At 40.6% G+C, this 23,362-nt stretch overlaps 1 protein-coding gene across 1 annotated transcript in view; it reads right to left on the bottom strand.

The window, feature by feature from the left end:
- Positions 1–3,767: 3,767 nt before the first annotated feature.
- The window catches only part of tbrg4 (transforming growth factor beta regulator 4), a 44,891-nt gene continuing 25,296 nt past the window's right edge, over positions 3,768–23,362 (bottom strand). The window contains exons 6-11 of the mRNA XM_060823732.1: positions 19,655–19,765; positions 18,123–18,267; positions 12,601–12,849; positions 10,454–10,565; positions 7,640–7,754; positions 3,768–4,037 (exon numbers count right to left, since the gene is read on the bottom strand). Coding sequence (XP_060679715.1) covers positions 3,936–4,037; positions 7,640–7,754; positions 10,454–10,565; positions 12,601–12,849; positions 18,123–18,267; positions 19,655–19,765 — 834 coding nt within the window. The 3' untranslated portion in view covers positions 3,768–3,935. The remainder of the gene's footprint in view (positions 4,038–7,639; positions 7,755–10,453; positions 10,566–12,600; positions 12,850–18,122; positions 18,268–19,654; positions 19,766–23,362) is intronic.

The raw sequence follows: 23,362 nt of genomic DNA, 5'->3' as shown, positions 1-23,362 counted from the left end.
ACATCTGCAGTTTTTTTTGTGTCTATCTTTACCTGGTTTGGCCTAAATGTGACTCCAGACCCATACGATGTGGTTGACCCTCTGGGACCAATTAGGGATGGATAATAAATCCTAGCCAGTGAAGTCCACATCCTGGGAACACATAAAAAAAGTCTCATCCATTTTACATTTCTGGATGGCTATGGTTATAATGTTTCAGTCTTGTCTTTTGCACAGTTGTGTTGTGCTCCCCTATTGCTGAGGATGGGGATATTTGCAGAGCCACCATCTTCTATTAATTGTCCCCCTCTATTCATGATTGAATGCTGTAGGATGGCTCTGTTTTGATATGATCTGTTGATTATGGAATCATTTGGTTTTATCTATCACATGCTATTGTTTAGCATGCAAATAGTTTTCTGTTTTGTTTCATCAGATCAGCATCTAAATTTTAGGTATGACTGGTTGCTTTTGGCATGTCATCTTGCACTTAAGAGTCATAGAGATTTACAAGAACAAAAACAGACCCTTGGGTTCAACTCGTCTATGCCAACCAGATATCCCAACCTAATCTGGTCCCATTTGCTAGCACTTGTCCCCCTCTAAATCCTTCCTATTCATATTCCCATCCAGATGCCTTTTAAATGCTGCAATTGTACCAGCCTCCACCACTTCCTCTGGCAGTTCATTCCATACATGTACCACCCTCTGTGAAAAAATTACCCCTTAGGTCCCTTTTAATTCTTTCCCCTCTCATCCTAAACCTATACCCTCTAGTTCTGGACTCCCCTACTGCAGGGAAAAGACCTTGTCTACTTACCCTGTGCATGCCCCTCACAATTTTATAAACCTATGCAGTCACCCCTCAGCCTCCGATGCTCCAGGGAAAACAATCCCAGCCGATTCAGCCTCTCCCTAAAGCTCAAACCCTCCAACCCTGGCCTCATGTAAATCTTTTCTGAACTCTTTCAAATTGTACAACATCCTTCCGATTTAATTCAACCAGTGTTGTTCACTGGCTTGATTTTAATGGTAAAGTGAAGTATATGTCAAGCCACAAAATTACAGATTGTGGTTGAAACAATTTTACTCATGCAGATGGCTCACTATGCCTAATGGATGACCAATTTTGAGTTGCCAGATTTGAATTCTAATCCAATCAGCACGTAGTAGTGCCACAGTGGACTGTTTCATTAATGTGAAAATGAAACTTTGTCTCAAGGACTGTGTGGTGATCACTACTACTATACTGTTTAGAGCAAATGTATCTTTAATAGATGAGACTACAAAGGTGATGTCAAGATTTTTTCCTATTGTTGTTTCCCTGAACATTTGCTGTGGGCTCACCACCATCTTCTCAGGGACAGTTAGGAAATGCAGACCATTGCAGCAATGCCCACACTCCATTCAAGCATATGTGACCTTCAATACTTGATAAGCTCAGTCAGCAGTGGTGCTACTGAGCCACTCTTGGTGGTGGAGATTAGAGAGAAGGTGGAAAGGAGATCTGAGAGGAAAAAGAAATTCATCTTAAGGGTGGTAGAAATATAGAATGTGTTGCTGAAGAGGGTGGTGGAGGCAGGTGCTCTTGTAACATTTATGAAGCATCTGGATGAGCACTTAAAATACCAAGGTGTATGGATCAAGTGCAGGTAAATAGGATTACAGTAATTTGGTGTTTGCTGGTCGGTATAGCCATAGCGGGCTAAGGGGCCTGTTTCTATGCTGTATAACTCTATGGCCATTCCCTCACTGTCACTGGACTAAAATCCTGGAACTTTCTCCCTACAAGATGGATGATATCCCTATCCCACATGGATGCTTTACAGTTCAAGAAGATGATTCACTGCCATCTTCTCAATGATAAAGATTGGCAATGAATGCTGGTTTTGCCAGCAACACTCAAATCCCATGAATGACCAAAGTGCAAGGAAATATAACAATAACGATTATATTTCATTCAGGTCTACATACAGTTGAATTACATATTATAAAAACATGTAGATTTTATTTTATACTTTGTGCCAATTTCCTGTCGTTTATTCTTGATGACTGGCAATTTCAGCTTTTGAGTTGCATTATGATAAAAATGTAAAATTTGTTGAGCAACATGGACAGTGAAAGGGAGGCTTGTTGTTTATATTATACAATCATTGAATGGTAACAGTGCAGTATGTCCAATTTGGAGAAAGTGAGGATTCAGATTCTGGAGATCAGAGTCAGTATGGCCAATTTGACCATCAGTGTGCATATCATTCCATGTCTCAGTGAGCAACTCAGCTCATCTCACTCACTCATCTTTTCCATGTAGTATATTTCTGAAACTCAAAACTGATTCTGCCTCCACCACATTGTCAGGAAGTGCATTCCTCAAATTGCCTTTGATAAATGTTGACTGGCAAAATGACCAATGACCTATGATTCTCAACCTTCCATCAATAGTAGTAATTAACACAGTGTCCTGCTCGCATGCCCACCTACCCTTGGCATCAGTCAGTGTTCCAGTGATTCACAGCGCAAACTGGAGGAACATCATCTCATCTTCTGACCAGGCACTTTACAGCCTTCTGGACTTAATACTTTCAACAGCTTCAGACTGTGAACCATTTCTTCTCTTTCATTTAGTTTGTTATATTCTGTTATCATGACCTCTCTCAGATGCTGTCTGACCTACTGTGATCTCCAGCATTGGTTTTTACAGTAAGTTCCCCTCTATCTTTCCAATCAGCTCAGATATCAGAAACACATCTTCCAGTAAACGTGCTCAAAGATAATCAAGACTACACAAGCAGTAAACCTCCAAATTAATTCTCTGCAGTGCAAGTGTAGAAGAGGCAAATACTTTTATAACTTCATGATTAATTCTGATGTTTTGATTTGCCATTAATTCATCTTACATGGAAGGAGGCAGAATAGGGAAAGTGTGATGGACTATCAAAGGCAATAAAATTAATATCAATTCTAGAGTTATACACACAAATGTTCACCCCTCCAGAAGAGACGATTCAGTCCAAAGGCATTTATCATCCACACAAATCAGCCGTGGTAAATGTTCTCATCAGACAAAACCATTTAATCAGGGACAGACAGCAATGACCGACAATCCAATCTGGACTTATTCAGGAAGTTGAGGATGCTTCATGGCAGCTGGGGAGTCTCGACAAATTCATTCCCTTCTAAACACAAGGCGACGCTGAAATATCATATAGATTTTATCAGCAACATGAGGAGAAATGGTGGAGAGAGGTATGATGGCAGTTCTGAAGAAGGGTCACTCAACCTGAAATGTTAACTCTGGTTTCTTTCCACAAATGCTGCCAGACCTATTGAGCATTTCTTGCAATTTCTGGTTTTGTCACAAAAAAACTGCTCCAGGAATAAAACAATTCAGAATCATTTGAACTGTACCTGAGGTGAGTGGATTACTGTTTCAAAGTTTTTCAAATGTGATCGACTACCTCCAATTTGGGGTATGGATGTAGATCAGATTACAAGTGAGGATACTCACTACGACACTGAAGCAAAATGGGATTCCTGAGCCAAACCAGGTGGTGCTTAACTTAGCTGACCACCATGTTGCAAACCACCATTCCATGACAGTGGAATGCAGCCAATGAAAATTTCCATTCCCCACTGTTCGAGACCTGGATTCAGTGAATGTCACCTACTTGCAAGTAGATAAAAACATCAAAGGGGGTTAGCAGCTAGGAGGAAGGCTTCAAACAGAAACAGGATCGAGCATGATATGTAAAACGAGCAAATAATTGCTTGCATCTCCCACACAATCCTTGTTGTGAACTGAATACTTTTTTAATTTAAAATATGTCTGTACAGTACAAATCTCTCCAAGTTCCAACTCCACTGAATTTTTTTTTTGTCGCATGAATTTCAACAGGAATATTTTGGCTTCAGAGCCGGTTTCTGAATCACAGCATTGTGGTGGAGGTCTCTGCACTTCATTGTACCATGTCCTCAGCAATGGCTTTACCCATCTTGTCCTTTAGGTATGCAACCTTCTGCCAGTCAGATTTCAACTCCAGCCAATCATAGTATGGAACCTGCAGAGGAAAAAAGGTCCAGGGAATGGGGCAGGTACAATAAACAAAAGTTACCTCAATATTCAAGCTATTCACTGTAAAGAAATCCTGAATATGTACATAGTTTATGCTGCAATATAACTGAGATAGAGCACAATTTCTTTTGAAAAGTCCACTTGAAATTTTCTCAAGGGAAGCGAATATGTAAGGAGATGTCAGAGATCTGTTAGAATAAGAAAGTTGTAACGTTAGGGGATTTTAACTCTCCAAATGTAGACTTGATAGTCTATAGTGTTAAGGGGTTAATGGGGAGGAATTTGCTAAATGTCTACAAAAAAACGTTTTTTATTCAATATGTGGATATACATATGATAAAAATAGCAATGCTTGATCTTCTGTTGGGAAATAAGATATGGCAAGTGACTGAGGTGTCAGTGCAGGAGCACTTTGGGGCAAGTGATAATAATAATAATATAGTTATGGAAAAAGATGGACAATCAAAAAGTTAAAGTCCTACATTAGATTAAGGCCAAATTTACTAGTATTAGGCAGGAAATTTCAAATGTTGATTGGGGGAGTCTGGTTGCAGGTGAAGGGACAGGTGAGAAGTGGGAGGCCTTTAAAACTGAGATAATGAGAGTTCAGAGACAGTATGTTTCTGTTAGTGTGAAGGGCAAGGTTGCTGTTATAGGGGATGCTAGATAACTAGAGAAAGTGGTCAGGAAAAAGGAGGAGGATTCTACCAGCTATAGACAACTGGGATTGAATAAGTCCCTCCAGCAATATAACTGCAGTTGGAGAATTAGGAGGGCAAGGGGTATCAGATAGTTTTGGCAATTCGAGTTAAGAAGAATCCAAAGAGATTCTATAAGTACATCAAGAGCAAAAGAGTAGGGAGAGAATAGGGCCCCTTAAAGATCAATGTGGCTGTCTATGTGTGGAACCACAGGAGATGGATGAAATACTAAACAATTATTTTGCATGAAAGCTAGGGAACTTGGGGAAATAAATAGTGACGTCTTGAAAAAAGCCTATATTACCAAAAAGGAGACACTGGAGTTCTTAAAAAGCATAAAATGTGGGTAAACACCCAGAAACTGATCAAGTGTTTCCCAGAACTTTGTGGAAAGCTAGGGAAGTGATTGCTGCATTCCTTGTTGAGATATTTGTATCATCGATAGCTGTGCTGAGGTGCTGGAAGAGTGGAGGTTGACTAATGTGATGCCATTATTTAACTCTCCAAAGGCAGTGACTCTGGCTGGTTCAGCTGCCTCCAAGACAGTGGAGATGACGACTGCCAGGTGGCCAAGGCACTGCAGAGACCACCTGATCGAGCAATATGGCATTCAGGGGTGAATGTGAGACAGCATTGGGGTTTCTGTTTAATCCAGTTGGGTGTGGGCAATGCTTTGGGGTTCCTGTTATATCTGTCTGCTAGATATTGGTGGAACTGGTGTATGTGTTGTACATAACTTGGGTGATGGGGAACCTTGAGGTATCTGTTTTACATGTCTGGATGTTGTGGGGGCATCCGGATTTCTGTTGTACCTGAGTGTTTGAAATTAGTGGCCCTCTGATGTATCCAGTCTACCTACTGGGTGTTGGGTTACATCTGAGTGTGTCGTAACCATCTGTTGGGTACTTTAGGGCATGTGTTGTTCCTGGCTTGGGATGGGAGATGGTGGTCCTGGTGTTGTGTTTCCTTCTCCCCCTAGAAGAGTCACTTGATGCTCCGCCATTTTCAGCATCACCATCTTCCAACCATTTAGCATCTGGTGGCTTCCTATCCTTTGCTACTTTGCTTCCTCCTCCTTTTCATCTTTTCTCCCTTTTTTTGTTCTTCCTTTTGCTTCTCCTTCCTCCGCCACACCTCCAAAGTTATAGATGCAGGTTCAGTAACAACATTTTAAAGACATTTGGACAGGTATGAATAGGAAAGTTTTAGGGGGAAACAGGCCGAAAGCAGACAAGTAGGACTAGTTTAGTTTGGGAAACTTGGTCAGCATGGCTAAGTTGGACGAAAGGGTCTGTTTCTGTACTGTATGACACTAAGAAAGGTAGTGAGGAAAAGCTAGGGAATGTACCTTACAACAATAGTGGATAAGTTGTTGGAGGGGACTGTTATGAAACTGCAGGCGTGTACTATACCTTTAAGAGAGAGAATGCTGTTTTGAACTAAGATGGCAGTCCTAGAGTGTACTGGAAAATTGAAAATGTGTAACATATGGCTGTGAAACGGATATCAAGTTTTGGGTACTGTTTTGACAACAATCCAAGTTTAACTAATTTAAATTATGCCCCACAATACCAAAACCCAATCGAGTTTGAATTTGTTTTGCCAACACTGAACCAATGAGACTATCCGGTGTTGGGGAGACTATCCGGTGTTGGGGGTATAAAATGCAGACATTTTGAAAATTGGTCAGAGAACAACTGCTGTAGAGAGAGAGTGAGCTAACTACAAATATAACATTTTGCTCTCAAAGAAATTAGAAAACACTCTCCATCAAAAGTATCTTTCCACGTGAAACATACTCGCAGAAAAAGATGACGACCCAGGGAGATCAACAGTTGGAGGAGTGAAGATACAGAAGAAAACAGCGACTGTGTGGCTTTGAAATTAAGTTGATGTAATTTTAGTGAGTGTCTCAATGGAACAGCATATTGTTATAGACTTAGAGGCAGATAGTAAGCAGTTAAGAGAAAGGGGGCTTAGAGTTATGAATAGGTTTTTTTAATGTTGACTTTTAGGGTTAGAAAATAAGTTGATATTATTTTCTTCAATTATTGGAATTTGGGAATTCTCCGTCACCCTTATTTTAACAGGTCATAATCGAGGTGAGCTTTTCTGGGTTTTTGGTTTAATTAACAGAGGGGTTCTCCCCCATGTCCTAACAGATTTGGGAGTACTATGATTAGTACCACTTTTAAATTCTCAAATGCCCCAAATCTGTTACAACAGACAGGCGAATCCCTCTGTTAATTAAGCCAACCGCGCCTTCAACTTCATAACAGGATTCGGAGGAGCAGGATTTACATGCATTTGGAAAGGGAAAGATTGCCTAGGGATAGTCAACATCACCTTATGAGTTGCAAATAGTGTCCCACTAACTTCATTGAGTGTTTTTTTTTGAAGAGGTACCAAAGAAGACTGATGAAAGCAGAGCAATAGATATTGTCTGTATGGACTTCAGCAAGGCATTCGATAAAGTTCCGCATGGTAGACTGATTAGTAAAGTTAGATCAGATCCCAATCTAAGAATTAAATTTAACAACTGGCAGTTTTCATTATAATAGCATCCAATAGTTTTCTCTTGAACTGATGTAGCTTTGCCTTGAGGTTTTCCTGGCTCCTAGTTAGTTAACAGGTTTAAAATGAAAATCTCCTCTTTGCATCCTCCCTCTCCCTCCGGTTGAACCTCCTGTTCTGTCACGTTATGAAGTCTCCTCCTCCTGTGACAGACATAGTCTCCATACACTTCCTTTGGCTGACTTCCCCATCTGCCAGACTTCATAGCAGTCTGGCTTCAATGCAGTTTGGTGCTTGTGCACTGGTTGGGTTCTACACACAACATGGAGCACAGTAGTTTCTTGCTACTTCCCAAAAATAGATGGAAGCTTACATCTACAACCAAGAATCCAGCAGCTAGCAAATGCCGACGGGCCATAGCGAAACGCCCAAGTAGGTCCCGACTCCGTGAGTTGTAGTTTGGGAATTCTCGAGCCACAAATGCCAATCTGTAAAATTAAAATGATGTTCAAATCAAGAGTCAACCTAAAACGCTTAGAAAGGAAAAGGCCATGGTACAGACAACCCAACCATGTAACAGCATATTACATATTAATTTGTGTGCCATCTATGCGTACTCAGGTCTTTTACAACCTTTCTCAATGATACCTCAAATCTCCAACTAATGCATTTGTTGAAAATTTCAATTTGGCTTCCTATGTTCAAAGCTGAAAATGTGTTGCTGGAAAAGCACAGCAAGTCAGGCAGCGTCCAAGGAGCAGGAGAATCGACGTTTCGGGCATGAGCCCTTCTTCATTCCTGAAGAAGGGCTCATGCCCGAAACGTCGATTCTCCTGCTCCTTGGATGCTGCCTGACCTGCTGCGCTTTTCCAGCAACACATTTTCAGCTCTGATCTCCAGCATCTGCAGTCCTCACTTTCTCCTTCCTATGTTCAAAACCAAACCAACTATAGAGAAAAAAAATTAGTGGACCCAGAAATGACCACCATGGAGAGCAACACTCAGTCACCAAAATATTTTGTTTCCCATTTCCAATTTGTCAATCAAAATTACTTTGAATTATGTGCTTTAATTCATTACTGAGCAAGATTTCTGACAATCTATACAAACTACATCCATTGTATGCACTTTATCTGCTCAATCGCTTCTTGAATAAAAAACCATTATGTTTGTCAAATATGACACAGTTAAATAATCCTTGCCGGCTGGGTTTGATAACATCACCTGCTTCTATATTTAACATGAAGAGCATATTACCCCAAATATGATCTCATTTAATCACGCTACAAATAAACCCACTCAGCATAGCCAAACTGTAATTTCTTTTTAAAAGACATATTTACTTGTGGGGTGTGGGTGTCACTGACTGGGCCAGCATTTATTGCCTGTCCCTAGTTGGCTTGGAGGAGGTGGTGGTGAGCTGTCGTGTTGAACTGCTGCAGTCCATGTGCTGTACGTTGACCCGCTAGGGAAGGAATTCCAGGATTTGACCCAACTGGAGGAATGGTGATACATTTCTAGTTCAGGATGGTGAGCGATTTGATGGGGAACTTGCAGATAGTATTGTTCCCATATATCTGCTGTCCTTGTCCTTCTAGATAGTTGTGGTCATGGGTATAGAAAGTACTGTCTAAGGATCTTTGGTGAACTTCTGCAATGTTTCTCTTAGACAGTACACACCGCTGCCTCTGAGCATTGTCGGTGGAGTGACTAATAGTCTGCGGATGTGGAGAGTTACTTGCTGCAGTTTTCCTAGCCTCTGACCTGCCCTTATAGACATGGTGTAACAGTTCAGCTCAGTTCCTGGTCAATGGTAAACCCCAGGATGTTGATAGTGTGGGATTCAGTGATTAATACCAATGCAAGTCATGAGGTGGTAGTTAGGTTATTTCTTATTGGTGGTGATCTTACCTGGCATTTGTGTGGCAAGAAGTTACCTGCCAATTGTGAGTTCAAACCTAGATATTATCCAGGCCTTGCTGCATTTGGACATGGGCTGCTTCAGTATCTGAAGAGCCTCAAATGATGGTGAACATTATTCAACATCGCCACTTCTGACCTTATGATGGAGTTGAAGATGGTTGGGACTAGGACACTACCCTGAGGAACTTCCAGAGCCAAGATGGCTGACTTCAAATAACCACAACTATCTTCCTATGTGCCAGGTATGTCTCCAATCAGTAATAAGATTTCCCCCTGATTCCCATTGACTCCAGTTTTGCTAGATGCAGATTGATGCCAGACCCAATCAAATGTGGCATTGATGTCAAGGATTGTCACTCTCCCCTTTGGAATCTAGCTCTTTTGTCCATATTGGAACCAAGGCTGTAATGAGGTCAGGAGCTGAGTTGTTCCAGCAGAATTCAAACTGGGCATCAATGAGCAGATGCTGCTTGAAAGCAGTATTTCATCACTTCACTGATGATCGATAGTAAACTGACGAAGCAATAAATGTCCACGTTGGATTTGTCCTACTTTGTGTCCAGGACTTACAGGGAAAACCTTCCACATTGTCAGTTAGATGCCAGTTTTGCAGATGTACTGGGACAGCTTGGCTAGTGTAGAAGCAAGTTCTGGGGCACATGTCTTCAAAATGTTGTCAGGACCCATAGCTTTGCAAGGCCCAATGCTTCTAACCAATACTTGATATCACGTGGAATGAATCAAATTGGTTGAAGACCGGCAGCTGTGATGCCAGGGACCTCTGGAGGCCAAAATGGATCATCCACTTGGCAGTTTTGGCTGAAGATTATTGCTAATGCGAACATTTGCACTGATGGCTGGGCTCTCTCATCATTGAGGATAGGGATATATGTGAAGCTGCATCATCCAGTGAGTTGTTTAATTGTCCACCACAATTCACAACTGGATGTGGAAGGACTGCAGAGCTTAGATATAATCTGTCACTATGGGATTGCTTAGCTGTATCACTTCCTGCTTATGGTGTTTGGTATCTTCAGAAAATTGACATTTCATTTTGAGGTGTGCCTAGTGCAGCTCCTGGCATGCCCTCCTGGACTCTTCATGATCTGCATTTAACTTCTGGGGCCTGTATCTGACCCAGGTGTGAGAGATCCTCACGTTACATGCTAACTAGAATTATTCAAATCTGGTTAAATGGCATTTAAGGCAGAATGGATCATTTTTATTATTGATACTTTTTATCCAATCTTCACTCACTCCTTACCTCTTGGCTCCAAAGGGAAGAGGTTTTGACCCCTCTGACTGTGGTCCATGTGGAGAAGTGTATTCCTGCACAACAAGAGGCTTATTCTCAGAATCAAGCACAACTTCTCCATCTATGAATAAAGAACACAAGATGTAACATTCTAACTCCAGTGCAATGAAGCTGTAGGACATGTGGCACAGCTAACTGGACACAAGGATATCACAACCCATACCCAAAGGCTGGTGTTCTCAGCCAAGGCAACTTTATTGGGTACAAAACAGGAGGCTAAAAAGAAAATAAGTGAAACAAATCTTCTGGTGCTCACCAAAGCAAATGAATGATTACCTGCATTAGCAGCATTCAATCAATCAATAGCACCTTATGTTGCAATGGTGCAAAAAAAATGTTGTTCTGTGAACAAACACAAGCAGCCATTCCAAACAGCAACTTTCAAAAAACAGCAATGAGTGAGAAGCTGTTTGATGCTCTTTGAGAGATAATATTGGTCATTAATTGGGAGAATCTTCCAAAATTTTCTGAAGAGCGTCATGGAATTTCTAATGTCAAAGAATCAGACATCAAGAGCACAGGTGGTGATATTTCAACTCATTGATCTTTGAGCAAGCTCTCCACTTAATCCTATTCCCATCACACTTTTAATCATCTCCCACCACACTAATACCTTCACCCCACAAAACACAACATTTATTTCTCTGCCAAATACGCAACAGTACTTCCACAATGTTTGACATACAGCTTTGCATAAGCTCACAATGCTTGAGTCAGACTTCTTGCTTCACCCTTTCAAGGCTGATCTTTAAACCCCTTTTTTAAACCAAAACTCAGTTCAGCTGGTGTGAGGTTTGATTCAAAGGAGGACACCAAAGAAGATGTAAAATTGCACAGGGCTCGCTGCCTAGGTTATGTGCTAAAATGTCTGTGGGATTAGATTTGGATTGTCCAAAAAAAAACAGCCCGAATATCCTCATTCTGTGCTGCAAACATTTGGTATTAATGTCTGCCCAGGACCATATTCTTGATTTCTACAAGTTGGATTGAACACTGCAGGACTCAACTATTTAAGTGATTAATCCCCGTAAAAAAAAACAAGAAGGAAAATTATATTCTTCATGACAAGCAGCAATGAAATGAATGGCCAGTTAATCTGTTTTTGATCAACTAGGCAAACTCCTCAATACGTATGCAGGATCAATAAGAAACAAGTACTGCTTTTATTATCTTCAAAAGAACAGCAGCTCCAGCAATATAAATGACCCTCATAGTGCTCTCAAATATACAGTTTAATATTGACTCATTTAATGTGTTGTCTCAACAACACTGAAGTGTCAGTATAGTTTTGCACACATGACTTTTATCCCTAGGGCATCCTCACTCTCTCAGATCCCTCTTGTTGCTGCCTCTGGCTCTCAGACATGCCTCCAGTTCTGGATCTCTGCATAGACTCTGTCCAGCTCCCACCTCTTCCCTGCATGTCATTTCTCCTACAGGACTTATTTCCCGATTCTCTCAAACCCCTGGTGTTCCTTCCCAGCCTCACTTCTCTGCAGACTCAATTCTCACCCAGTACTGGCCTGGACAAGCATGATCTAAAAGTAATGTATAACTAGTGCATATATGTAATTATATACAGCATTTATTAAATATTTAGTGATATTTTTTATCTTGCAACCTTTTTCAGCTATGAATGTAATTGAACTTGTTCATTGATGTTTGAGTGAAATTTCCAAAAGAACCAAACTTTGACTTTTAACATTGATTCCTAAGAGAACCTTGGATTCATTAAAATTCGGAGTTTGAGGAACACAACCACAACTTGAAGTAAAAACTTATTGTATGTTTAAAATTTTATTGTGTAGACATGCTAAGTTTGGAAGAGGAAAGTCAGCCCAGCACTGAGTCCCTGTATGTTATCTAATGACTCCTGCTGACTATTGCACGTGGCAGCTGCATCTTGATGGCAATATCAAGTTCAACTGCAGTGCCCAATTGGACCAAACAGTTTACCAACATTCAATGTCCAGACACAAGTGCAGAATTGCCATTTGGGTCAGGTCAATGCTGTCAATAGAAATGAAGTTCAAAAACATTCAAGAACAGGATACGGTAAAATTAGTGAAGAAAAATAACTAATTCTACATACTTACCAATTACCCAACCATACGTAGTGTTGACACCACAGCGACACTTGGTCTGATCTCCAACAGCAGTTTGCAACATCTCACGCACACCACTGCTGAGTGGACTTAAGTTCTTCCTGGTTCCTGAGATCCACGAGTCCAAACAGTGAGTTGGTAAATAGGGACCATTATAGTCAGAGCACTCGAGTTGGGCTGTTGCATTGATATGGACCAACTTCAGTTTGTAGTTTTCACTTTTCTGTGTCTGGATTCCTTCTAGCAATAGTGAAAACAGAGACAAAGAAATGCAGTAGTGGCAGTCCCCCCAGGGAATTGTTCCCATCCTTATTTGCAATATGTAGCTGAAACACATCCACATGTCATAAGGTTATACACGAAACAAATCATTTTAGAATGCAGTCACTCATACTTGGCTTCCAAGACCAATTTAATTACGTGAAGCAAAAGCACTCTCATTATTTACGTTTCAAGTAGGAAAGTAAGTTGTACTTGTAGCAGCTGCTTCTTGACAGCAGGATCAGGCTTAATTGCAGTGCCTAGTTAGGACTCTGCAGCAGGATGTAAATAGGTGAAGTGAGAGAGCAAAGATCTGGCAAATGCAGTATAGTGTGGAAAATGTGAAATTGTCCATTTTGGCATGAAGAATATAAAGGTAGCATATTATCTGAATGTGAGAGGTCGCAGAGTTCTGGGATGAAGGTCCGGATAATCTAGTGAATGAATCACAGAAGGTTAGAACATAGAATTATGATATGACAGTAGTGAATTGAATACAAAAGCAGGAAGGTTTTGATTCAATTATACAGGACACTGGTGACATGACATAGAATCATAGAACAGGAGGAGGCCATTTGGCCCATCATATCTGAACAGGCAGCATCGTAGGTGGGTGGGGGAGGGGGAGGGAAGAGAGAGAGAGAGAGAGAGAGAGAGAGAGAGAACTCCCTCAAGCCTTTTTGTTTCAGTAGATTCCAGCATCTGCAGTAATTTTCTCCTACACAACTAGTCCTGTTCTTCAGCCCTATGTCAGTAATTCTCTAAGTTCATCACTTTCAAATATAAATCGAGCTGTCTTTGAAATCTCACATAGAATCATTCTCAACCACTCTCACACGTGGTGCATTCCGAATCTGAACAACTCTCTGAATAAAGAAGTTTCTCCTGATCTCTCTCCTGGCTCTCTCGCTGACAATCTTGTCATTGTGGCCCCTAGTTACTGATAGATCAACTAGTGGAAACAGAATATCATTCATTATCCTGTCAAAGTTATTCATGATTTTGAACAACTCAGTAAGATCACCTCTTAATCTTCTCTGTTCCAATGAGTAGAAGTCCAATTTCTCTAATCTAAAATGCTTCATCCTTACTAAATCTCCTCTGAACTCTCTCCAGGGCTTTAATGAAGGTGCCCAGAACTGAACACAGTACTCCAAATGTGGTCTGACCAATGATTTGTAGAGTGTAGCATTATTTGCTTGCTTTTATACTCTGTACCTCCATTTATAAACCCAAGGATCCTTTAGCCTTCTTGACAGTTATTTCAACTTGCCTGATCATTTTCAGAGAAACATGCACGTGAATCCCAAGGTCCCTCTGCTCTTGCACTCTCCTTGAAGTTGTACCACTGAGCCTGTACTGTCTCTCCTTGTTTCTTCCACCAAAACGATTTACCTCATATTTCTCTGCACTGAAATTCATCTGCCATATGTCTGCCCATTTGATCAACTTATCCATGTTCCTTTGAAGTTGCTCGGTGTCATCCTCACAATTTAGTATTCTCCCTCACTTAGTATCATCTGCAAATATAGATATTTTTGCCCTCAACATCCATCTCCAAACCATTTACATAAATCAGAAAAAACAAGGGTCACAACACCGATCCCTGAGAAGGGACACTTTTAATTCATCTTCGATCTAATAAATAGCCATCTATACTTATTTTCAGTTTACAATCTTGCCAAAGAACTCAATTATAGCCTCCATCTCTTTTCCCACAGTTGATGACAAGGTGATAGATCTGTAGTTTCCTGGGTTATTCTTTGCCCCCTTCTTTAACAATAGTTTCACATTTGCAATCCTCCACTCATTGGGACAAACCAGTGTTCAGAGGGACCTGGAAACTTTCTGTCAATGACTCTGCAATTTGCTCCCTAACCTCTTTCAGCAATCTAAGATGGATCCCATTCAGGCCTGGTGACTCCTCCACCTGGAGCACTGCCAGCCTCTATAAGCACCTTTTCTTTCTTATCACTATACTGCTCAGTTGCTCAACAGCTACATTTTCAACTAGACCATCATCACCACCTTCTAATTTGGTAAAGACAGAAGCAAAATATTCATTTAGTCTTTTGCTTCAATGAGCAGCTTACCCTGCTTAGTTCTTATAGGCCCAACTCAATCCTTCACTAATCTTTTACTGATAATATATTTGAAGAACATTTTGCTATTTGTTTTAGCACAATTTTCCATGCTTCCTCTTAGCCTTCCTTATTCCAGCCTTAGCTTTTCTCCTGCATTTGATGTGAGTATGTGCTGAAATCAGTTCAGGTAGTTGACTTGACAAGTCATTAGAGTGAGTGGTTCATGAGGAAAGATTGGACAGGCTACCCTTGTATCAGCTGAAGCTTAAAGAGTAAGTGGTGAATTGATTGAAACATACAAGATCCTGAAGGGAAATGGAGACTATGATTACTCATATGGGAAAACATAGAACTAGGAGTCACTATTTAAAAATCAGGGGTCACCCATTTAAACCAGAAATGAGACAAAGCTTTTCTTCTCTCAGCAAGTCATGTGTATTCGAAATTCTCTGCCTCAGATGGTGGTTTGTAGCAGAGTCTTTGAATATATCAAGGTCGAGAAAGATAGATTCTTCTTGGGTAGGAACTGAAAGGAGACTGGGGTAGGTGAGATTGTGGATTTGAGATAACAATCAGTTCAGCTGTAATTTTACAGAATAATGGAGCAGATACATGGGCCACCTTCACTGTCACTGGGTCAAAATCCTGGAAGTCTCTCCCTAAGGGCATTGTGGGTCAACCTACAGCACTTGGACTGCAGTGACTCAAGGAGGAAGCTCACCACCACCTCCTCGAGGGCAACTCGGTACAGGCAATAAATGCTCAGAAACCAACAATGCCCACATAAAAGATTTTTTTAAAACTGGAGGGCTACAGGATCCATTCCTGATTCGTGTTTGAATGTATGATACCTGGAAGTATAGCCAACAAATTACTTTTGAAGTCACGGGTATTGTGTAGCTGCATAATACAGCAACAACCAGTTGTCCAACTGAGGAGCTTTGGTGATTTTTGTGTGTGTGTGTGTGTGTGTGTGTGTGTGTGTGTGTGTGTGTGTGTGTGTGGCTGGAAGCATATGCTGGTCCAGACTAGGTTACTCCTGCAACTTCACATTCCTAAACAACATTAGTGAATCAGCTAATCTGACAGTTTCCATGGCCCACTAACTACAAGACTTAGTCAATTTCATAATTTCTTATGGTGGGATGTAAACTCCTACATTTTGGGTGACCAACCAACTCAATATCATAAAAGTTTTAAACATGACAGACATAAGGCCAGAACAATAATTTAGTGCAGAGGTGCAAAAATGAAAAAGAGAAGCAAAGAGCAACTAAGAGCAAAGACTCATACCTAACGTAAAGGAACCTTAAGATCTTCTATAGGCAAGTAAGCAATAAGAGAGCAGTTGGAGAATGAGTAGGGCCACTCAGAGACCAATCAGGTGATATCCAAATAGAAGCAGGGGTTATAGCCAGTTTGTTAAATGAATACTTTGCATCTGCCTTTTCAAAAGAGAAGGATGCTGCCCAGGCTATGGTGACAGGGGAGGAAACTCTGTCTTGAGCAGTACAAAATTACTAAGGACAGATTGTTAGCACTGAATGCTGACATTGCACAGAGACTGGATGACATTTTGAAAGAAATGAAGGTAGAAATTTCAGGGGCACTGGCACCTTTCAGTTTTCCCTGGACTCAAGGTAGGTACCAGAGGACTGGAGAATTGCACCTTATTCCAGAAAGGGTATAAGGATGATCACAGCAATTACAGACCAGTTAGGTTAACTTGAGTGGTGGGGGAATGACTAGGAACAATTTTTGGATAGAATTAGTAATCACATAGAAAAATACAGTTGATTACAAAGACTCAGCACAAACTTCTAAAAGGGAAATTGTATTTGACTAACTTATAGGAGGTTTTTTTGAAGAAATAACAAAGGGTCAATGAGGGCAATGTTAGAGATGTGGTATACATGGGCTTCCAGAAGACATTTGGTACAGTGCCATGCAATAGACTTGAGAGGAAAGTTATAGGTCATGGTAGATAGTGAGGTAGCTACATGGTTACAAAATTGGTTGAGTGATGGAAAACATGATAATGGTTGATAGATATTGTTGGGCTGCAGGAAGATTTGACGTGGAGTTCTCCAGAGTTTGGTATTGGGACAATTACTTTTCCTGATATTTATTTGCGATCTGGATCGCAATGCAGAGAAGTGCAAAGCGATGCAGTTTTGTTCTCTTTTAATGTTCTTTGACCAAAGTCAAGTCAAAATAGACTGACTGGATTATAGGGCTGCTTTCTCATTAGAGAAAGAAGAATACTGGTGGTTTAATCTGAGGGTCCCCACACCTCTGGTAAGGGGAAAGGCAGAAAGGAGAATCACCATGGCAACCCCAGATGGTGTGGAAATTGAACTCAAGCTGCTGAGATCATTCTACATTGCAAAACAGCCAGCCAACTGAGCTAACCAACCCCTATGAAAGACAATATAAAATAAGAGGTACTAACTCCAAAAGAGGTGTAGAAGCTGAAAGACCTGAGTATATATATGCTCAGATCATTGAAGGTGGCAGGACAGGTGAAGAGAGCAATTCATACAGCATAGTGTTCTCAGCTTTATTAACAGGTGTATAGAGTACAAGAGCAGGGAGGTGATGTTGAACGTGTATAAGACCCTTTCAGACCTCAGCTGGAATATTGTGTAAAGTTGAGAGAAATATATTGTAACAAAGATGGGAATTTATTTGAGAGTGCACTGAAGAGATTTACAAGAAAGGAAACAGAAATGAGAAATTTCAGTTCTGAGGATAAATTGAAGAACTTGGGATTGTTCTCCGAGAGAAGGCTGAGAGAAGATTTCCAGTTGGGGTTTTCAAAATCATGAGCAGGTGGGATAGATTAGATATTGAGAAGCTGTTCCTGCTCTGAGCAGGCAAAATTTTAAAGTCATGTGCAAAAGTAGCGAGGGTGATGTGAATAGTTAGGGTATACAGTGAATAGTTAGGGTATGAAATGTACTGATTAAACATGGATTTCAGTTGAGGCATTCAACAGGCATTGGGCGATTACTTGATAGAAATGATTTTTCCCAGTGTGGTGAAGTGTGATATTGGCACTTGGTAAGAGAATTGGTGCCAGCACAATTGGGCACATGGCCCCTGGCCTCCTTTTGCACCATAACAATCTGAGATGCTGTAACAAATTGAGTTAAAATAAAGGCATACCTGTGATTCTTTGGAAGAAATGGTGATCTAGTACTTGACTGAGGTATAAATGGTTTACTTGCTGCAATATACACAGAGACCAGACTAAGTCAACCAGCAGGAATGGCTCCATCTCCACGAGGGCACTGCTTAGTTTTTCATGAATCTGATGGGAAAAATGGTGGATGTCTTTATAAAAAGGATATGCTTGCTGACACACACGTAATCCGACCAACTGACCTGCTTATAATGTAAAGCTAAGGGGTGCAAGGTTTTGCATTTCGAATGAATGACTTCCTTCCCCTTCACCTTTTACGCTATCCGCTTCCAGGTCTCCCTGCCCTTTAGATCTATAACCAATGGTGGCCTTCACTGATCAGTCTTGACTGCATATACCATAATGACATTTGAACTTGAGGATAGTTACCAAATGGACCCCGTTCCTGATTGTGGGCGCACGCGCGACACACACACACACACACACACACACACACACACACACACACACACACACACACACACACACACACACACTCTCTCTCTCTCTCTCTCTAGCAGAAATTAGTCTGTAGCAATTAAGACTGATTTTGTCACTCCATCACAAGACAGAGAATGATTCGGTAAGGTTAAATGTGAGGTCAGTTACCTCAGGCCAAAGAAAGATCAACTGGAGTATTTTCTACATGGTAAGAAATTTCAAAACTGTAGTGAGGAGAAGATTTGAGAGTCTAAGCATGTAGATCAGTTTGAAGCTGGTGAATAAGTACAAAATGAAACCAAAAAAAAGCTAAAGGTGGCTTGAATATAAAGGGAAGGAAGTTATCCCACAATTGTACAGAAATTTGGTTAAATGATTACTTTGATACAGAATCAGGATTAATAACTGGCTTTGAGGGAGTGTAGCACAATGTCAGCAGAATAATACTAGGGATTAAAGGTTTACATTACTAGTGCATATTTTGGTTCATCTTCCCTTGAAGATAGACAGTTGAAGGAAGATCTCATTGAGATGTTTAAAATGATGAAGAGTTTAATAGAATAAACAGAAGTACCTTGTCTAGTGGGGGAATAAAGAACTCAATATAGTAAAATTTCAGCTAACCCATTCAAGAGCAAAATCAACAAGCATCTCTAAAGACAAAAGGTAACAGAAATCCAGAATTCTCGACCTGAAAAGGGCACAAAACACTGAAGATCAAGATTAACTGTCTAATTGAAAGTCAAATTGTGGAAAAATACTGTACTGTTTCATATACTTCTGTACAAACTACCATTATCCTAATTAACATTTTTGAGAGTTAAGGCTATCAAAAAATATAGTGCTAAGGTAGATGCATAGAGTTCAGGTTTGGATCAGTTTTGATCCAACTGAATAGTATAAATGAGCTGAAAGCTGAAAGTACCTGTAATAACTAAGCATTCCCAGCTAACATTAGGTTAATTTTAAGTGAACTGGCCAAATCACTGGTCTTACACCCCAATTATATTTCTCTATTTTAAACCCAAAGGTGAGAATGTTAACACAGAGTCTGTACCAACTACAATATTCCTACCTTAGCATAGAAGGCCTCTCCAATGGTTGGTTGATAATTGAGACGAGCAAAGGCCATGATGATGTTACAGAGCTGCATCTCAGTCGTATTTTCACAATGTTCGAGTACATACTGCATGAGATAAAGTTGATGTTAATACACCTTTGTTTGCATTCTTTAAAACAATCAAGATTTCTACTATAACTAGAAATCATTTTACATCTATAATACATAAAAGTTTATACAGAACAAATACATCTCTAACAATTCTGACTTATCCCATAACTCACTGCCAGTGTAAATGTTCCATTGAATGTTCTTTCTGGCTACGCAGCCTTCCGAGATCCATGTGCAGCAACAATTTCTGGAAGCTGGAGTCAATGATGGGATTGGCATGCCCATTGCTGTGCATATGCATAGCTTAAAGGGGGCATTGTTCTCAGGAATCCATTCTTTTATGAAGATGCATCAGAAACCCAAAATATTTATAGACATTTATTACTTTTAATTCAAAAATGCATTGGTTTAAAGGGAGGAATGTTACAGGAAAAACTGCAGATTTAAATTCAGCATCTGGCAACATCCTGAGCAAAGCCCATGGAATGTCCCACAGGTAACTGTCAGGAAGCTTCAAACAGGGAGAGACTTATCAACAAGAGATAGCCATGTGGCTCCGTCACCCTTCCGAGGCAAAAGTCACCTCTTGCAGACATATCTTTTTTGCCTTTCAGAATTATACAAAAGCAATGTCAACTCTACTGGACTGGACTAATGATTTGATTTTGATTTGATTTATTGTCACATGTGCCTAAATAGAGTGAAAAGTTTTGTTTTGCATGCACTACAGGCAGATCGTACATACAAACATCATAGTGTGATAGAACAAAGCAAGCAGCACAAAGTTATGGCTGCAAAGAAGGTGCACAAAAAAAGCAAGGTCGACATTAGATTTGAAATGTGAGAGGTCCATTCAGAAGTCTAATAACGGGAGAAAGAAGCTGTTCTTGTACGTGTGTTTAAAGTTTGTGAGAAGATTTGTAGCTCGGGTGCTCGTTGTTGTGGTTCTGTTTGCCGAGCTGGGAGTTTTTGTTGCAAATGTTTCGTCCCCTTTCTAGATGACATCTTCAGTGCTTGGGAGCCTCCTGTGAAGCGCTTCTGTGCTGATTCCTCCGGCATTTATACTGGTTTGAATCTGCCGCTTCCGGTTGTCAGTTGCTGTCCGCTGCAGTGGCCGGTATATAGGGTCTAGTTCGATGTGTCTGTTGATAGAATTTGTGGATGAGTGCCACAAATTCTATCAACAGACACATCGAACTAGACCCTATATACCGGCCACTGCAGCGGACAGCAACTGACAACCGGAAGCGGCAGATTCAAACCAGTATAAATGCCGGAGGAATCAGCATAGAAGCGCTTCACAGAAGGCTCCCAAGCACTGAAGATGTCACCTAGAAAGGGGACGAAACGTTTGCAACAAAAACTCCCAGCTCGGCGAACAGAACCACAACAACGTGTGTTTAAGCTTTTGTATCTTCTGCCTGACAGAAGAAGTTGGTAAAGATTATAACTAAGGTGTGAGTGATCTTTGATGATGGTGGCGGTGTTTCCATGGCAGTATGGATGGGGTCAACAGATGGAAGGTTGGCTTACGTGATGGACTGGGCTATGTTCACATCTCTCTGCAGTTTCTTCCTGAGCACAGACTTTTTCGTACCAAGCCATGATGCATCCAGATAGAAAGCTTTCTGTGGTGTATCTGTAAAAGTTGGTCCTTATGGACATGCTGAACTTCCTTAGCCTCCTGAGGAAGAGGTTGTGCCTTCTTGAGCATTGCACATACATGGTGGTCCAGGACAGATTGTTGGTTATCATCACTCTTAGAAGCTGGATGTTCTCAACTCTCTCCACCTCAGCTCCATTGGTGTAGATAGGAGAGTGTCCTCCTCCTTGCTTCCTGAAATTGATGACCAACTCTTTCCTTTTGCTGATGTTGAGGGAGAGATTGTTATCTTTACACTATGCCACCAAGCACTTTTACTGTATTGTCTTCTTATTGTTTGATATCTGGCCTACAATGATGGGCTCATCAGAGAACTTATAGATGAAGTTTAGATGAAATTTAGCCACAATGTCATGGGTGTACAAGGGGCTGAATACACAGCCAATGGGTTTAGGGTTAGGGTGCCAATGTTGAAGACTGTCGTGGAGAAGGTGCTGTTGTCTATTCTCACTGATTACGGTCTGTGGGTCAAAACGTCGAGGATCCACTTAGAGAGGGTGGAGCAGAAACTGAAATCTTGGAGTTTGGAAATTAGTTGGTTGGGATTGTAGAATTGAAGGCGGAGCTGTAAATCAATAAGTAGAGGCCTGATGCAGGTATCAGGCATTACTGTTCCAGGAATGAGTGCAGAGCTAGGGAGGTGGTGTTTGTCATGTACCTGTAGACCCAGCAGACAAATTGCAAGGGATCAAAACAGGCTGGGAGGTGAGAGTTGATATCAAGTGGAAAAAAATGCTGTAATAAGTACCGGTCTAGTTCAAGCCTCAGCATGCTGTGATAGTCACATTTGAAGAACTATCCCCCTAGTTATCCCTGTGTTACAAGTAAAAACGTTCTCTTACTCCAGGTAGCTTGATTTGTTTTTTATTTTGCCTTTCGTGAAATAAAATTGTGTTCAGTTTTTAAAAGTTAACTTGCACTTATATGTCTATGTCTCTATCCCACTGCATTAACAAACTAAATACAGTAAGAACTATCAAACCAGATTTCATTCTGCAATCTGACTTATCCAGCAGACCCACTAGCTGGGATCATAACAATAGTATATCTTTCTTCAGGAGTTCTTTCAATGACAATGCTTTGGTGGAAAACTTCAGAATGTATTATGTCAAGAGATTGAAGAACCCAAGGCATCGCTAGTCCCTTTTTTGGGTCTTTTGAGGTAAACACTGGTCTTACATCTTCGACTTTGCCTGGGTTAGGATTGATTCTTCAAACTGTATATAGTGAGCCTAAATAATTGAGTTATATTCACCTGGTACATTTTGCTGTTGTAAATAAGCCCTTGACAGTGAGCTACTGCTACCAGTGAGTGAAGGATCTGATCAGACTCTTCTTCTGTTTTATCTATTATGGCAATATCATCAGCCATGCATACAGAACCAGGTCCACATTTCTATAATTCTATTCATATGCTTCTGGAAATCAAGCAAACTAACAAGTCATAAAGTAGTCTCTGAAAACAACATTTTTGAAATTGCGTTCTGAACTTAGTGATTTCCTCAGATTTTCTGGCTAAGTGTGCTGAACAATATCTATGATTGGTATGCAACCTAAGGAAGAATTTATCTCCTGCAAACTTGGGATTCAATTCCTTTCATGTTGGAATCTTGCATGGTCATCTCCTTAGAGATGACACCCCAGATCCTGATGTACCGATGTTCCTTTTTTTTTTAGTACACATATAATTGACCTACAGGAGTAAGTGAGGTGACCCACGAAGCGTTCCATGTCATCCAGCTGATAATTAAATTGTTTTTATATGTTGACACTGAACTTTCTGGGAAAGTCAGATTGACAGAATTGCATTTTCTCTGATGTGCAACATACTTTTGAAATGTATTATGGATCAAAACTGCCCAGATACAAATTTTGTAAATGAAGGACTGACAAAACATGAATATTCTTGGTTATTTCTACCACCATGGTTACCTTGGTGATCTCAGGAT

The sequence above is a fragment of the Hemiscyllium ocellatum genome, chromosome 4, assembly GCF_020745735.1.
Source record: "Hemiscyllium ocellatum isolate sHemOce1 chromosome 4, sHemOce1.pat.X.cur, whole genome shotgun sequence".
Classification (NCBI taxonomy): domain Eukaryota; kingdom Metazoa; phylum Chordata; class Chondrichthyes; order Orectolobiformes; family Hemiscylliidae; genus Hemiscyllium; species Hemiscyllium ocellatum.
This window is presented reverse-complemented; position numbering and strand designations above follow the sequence as displayed.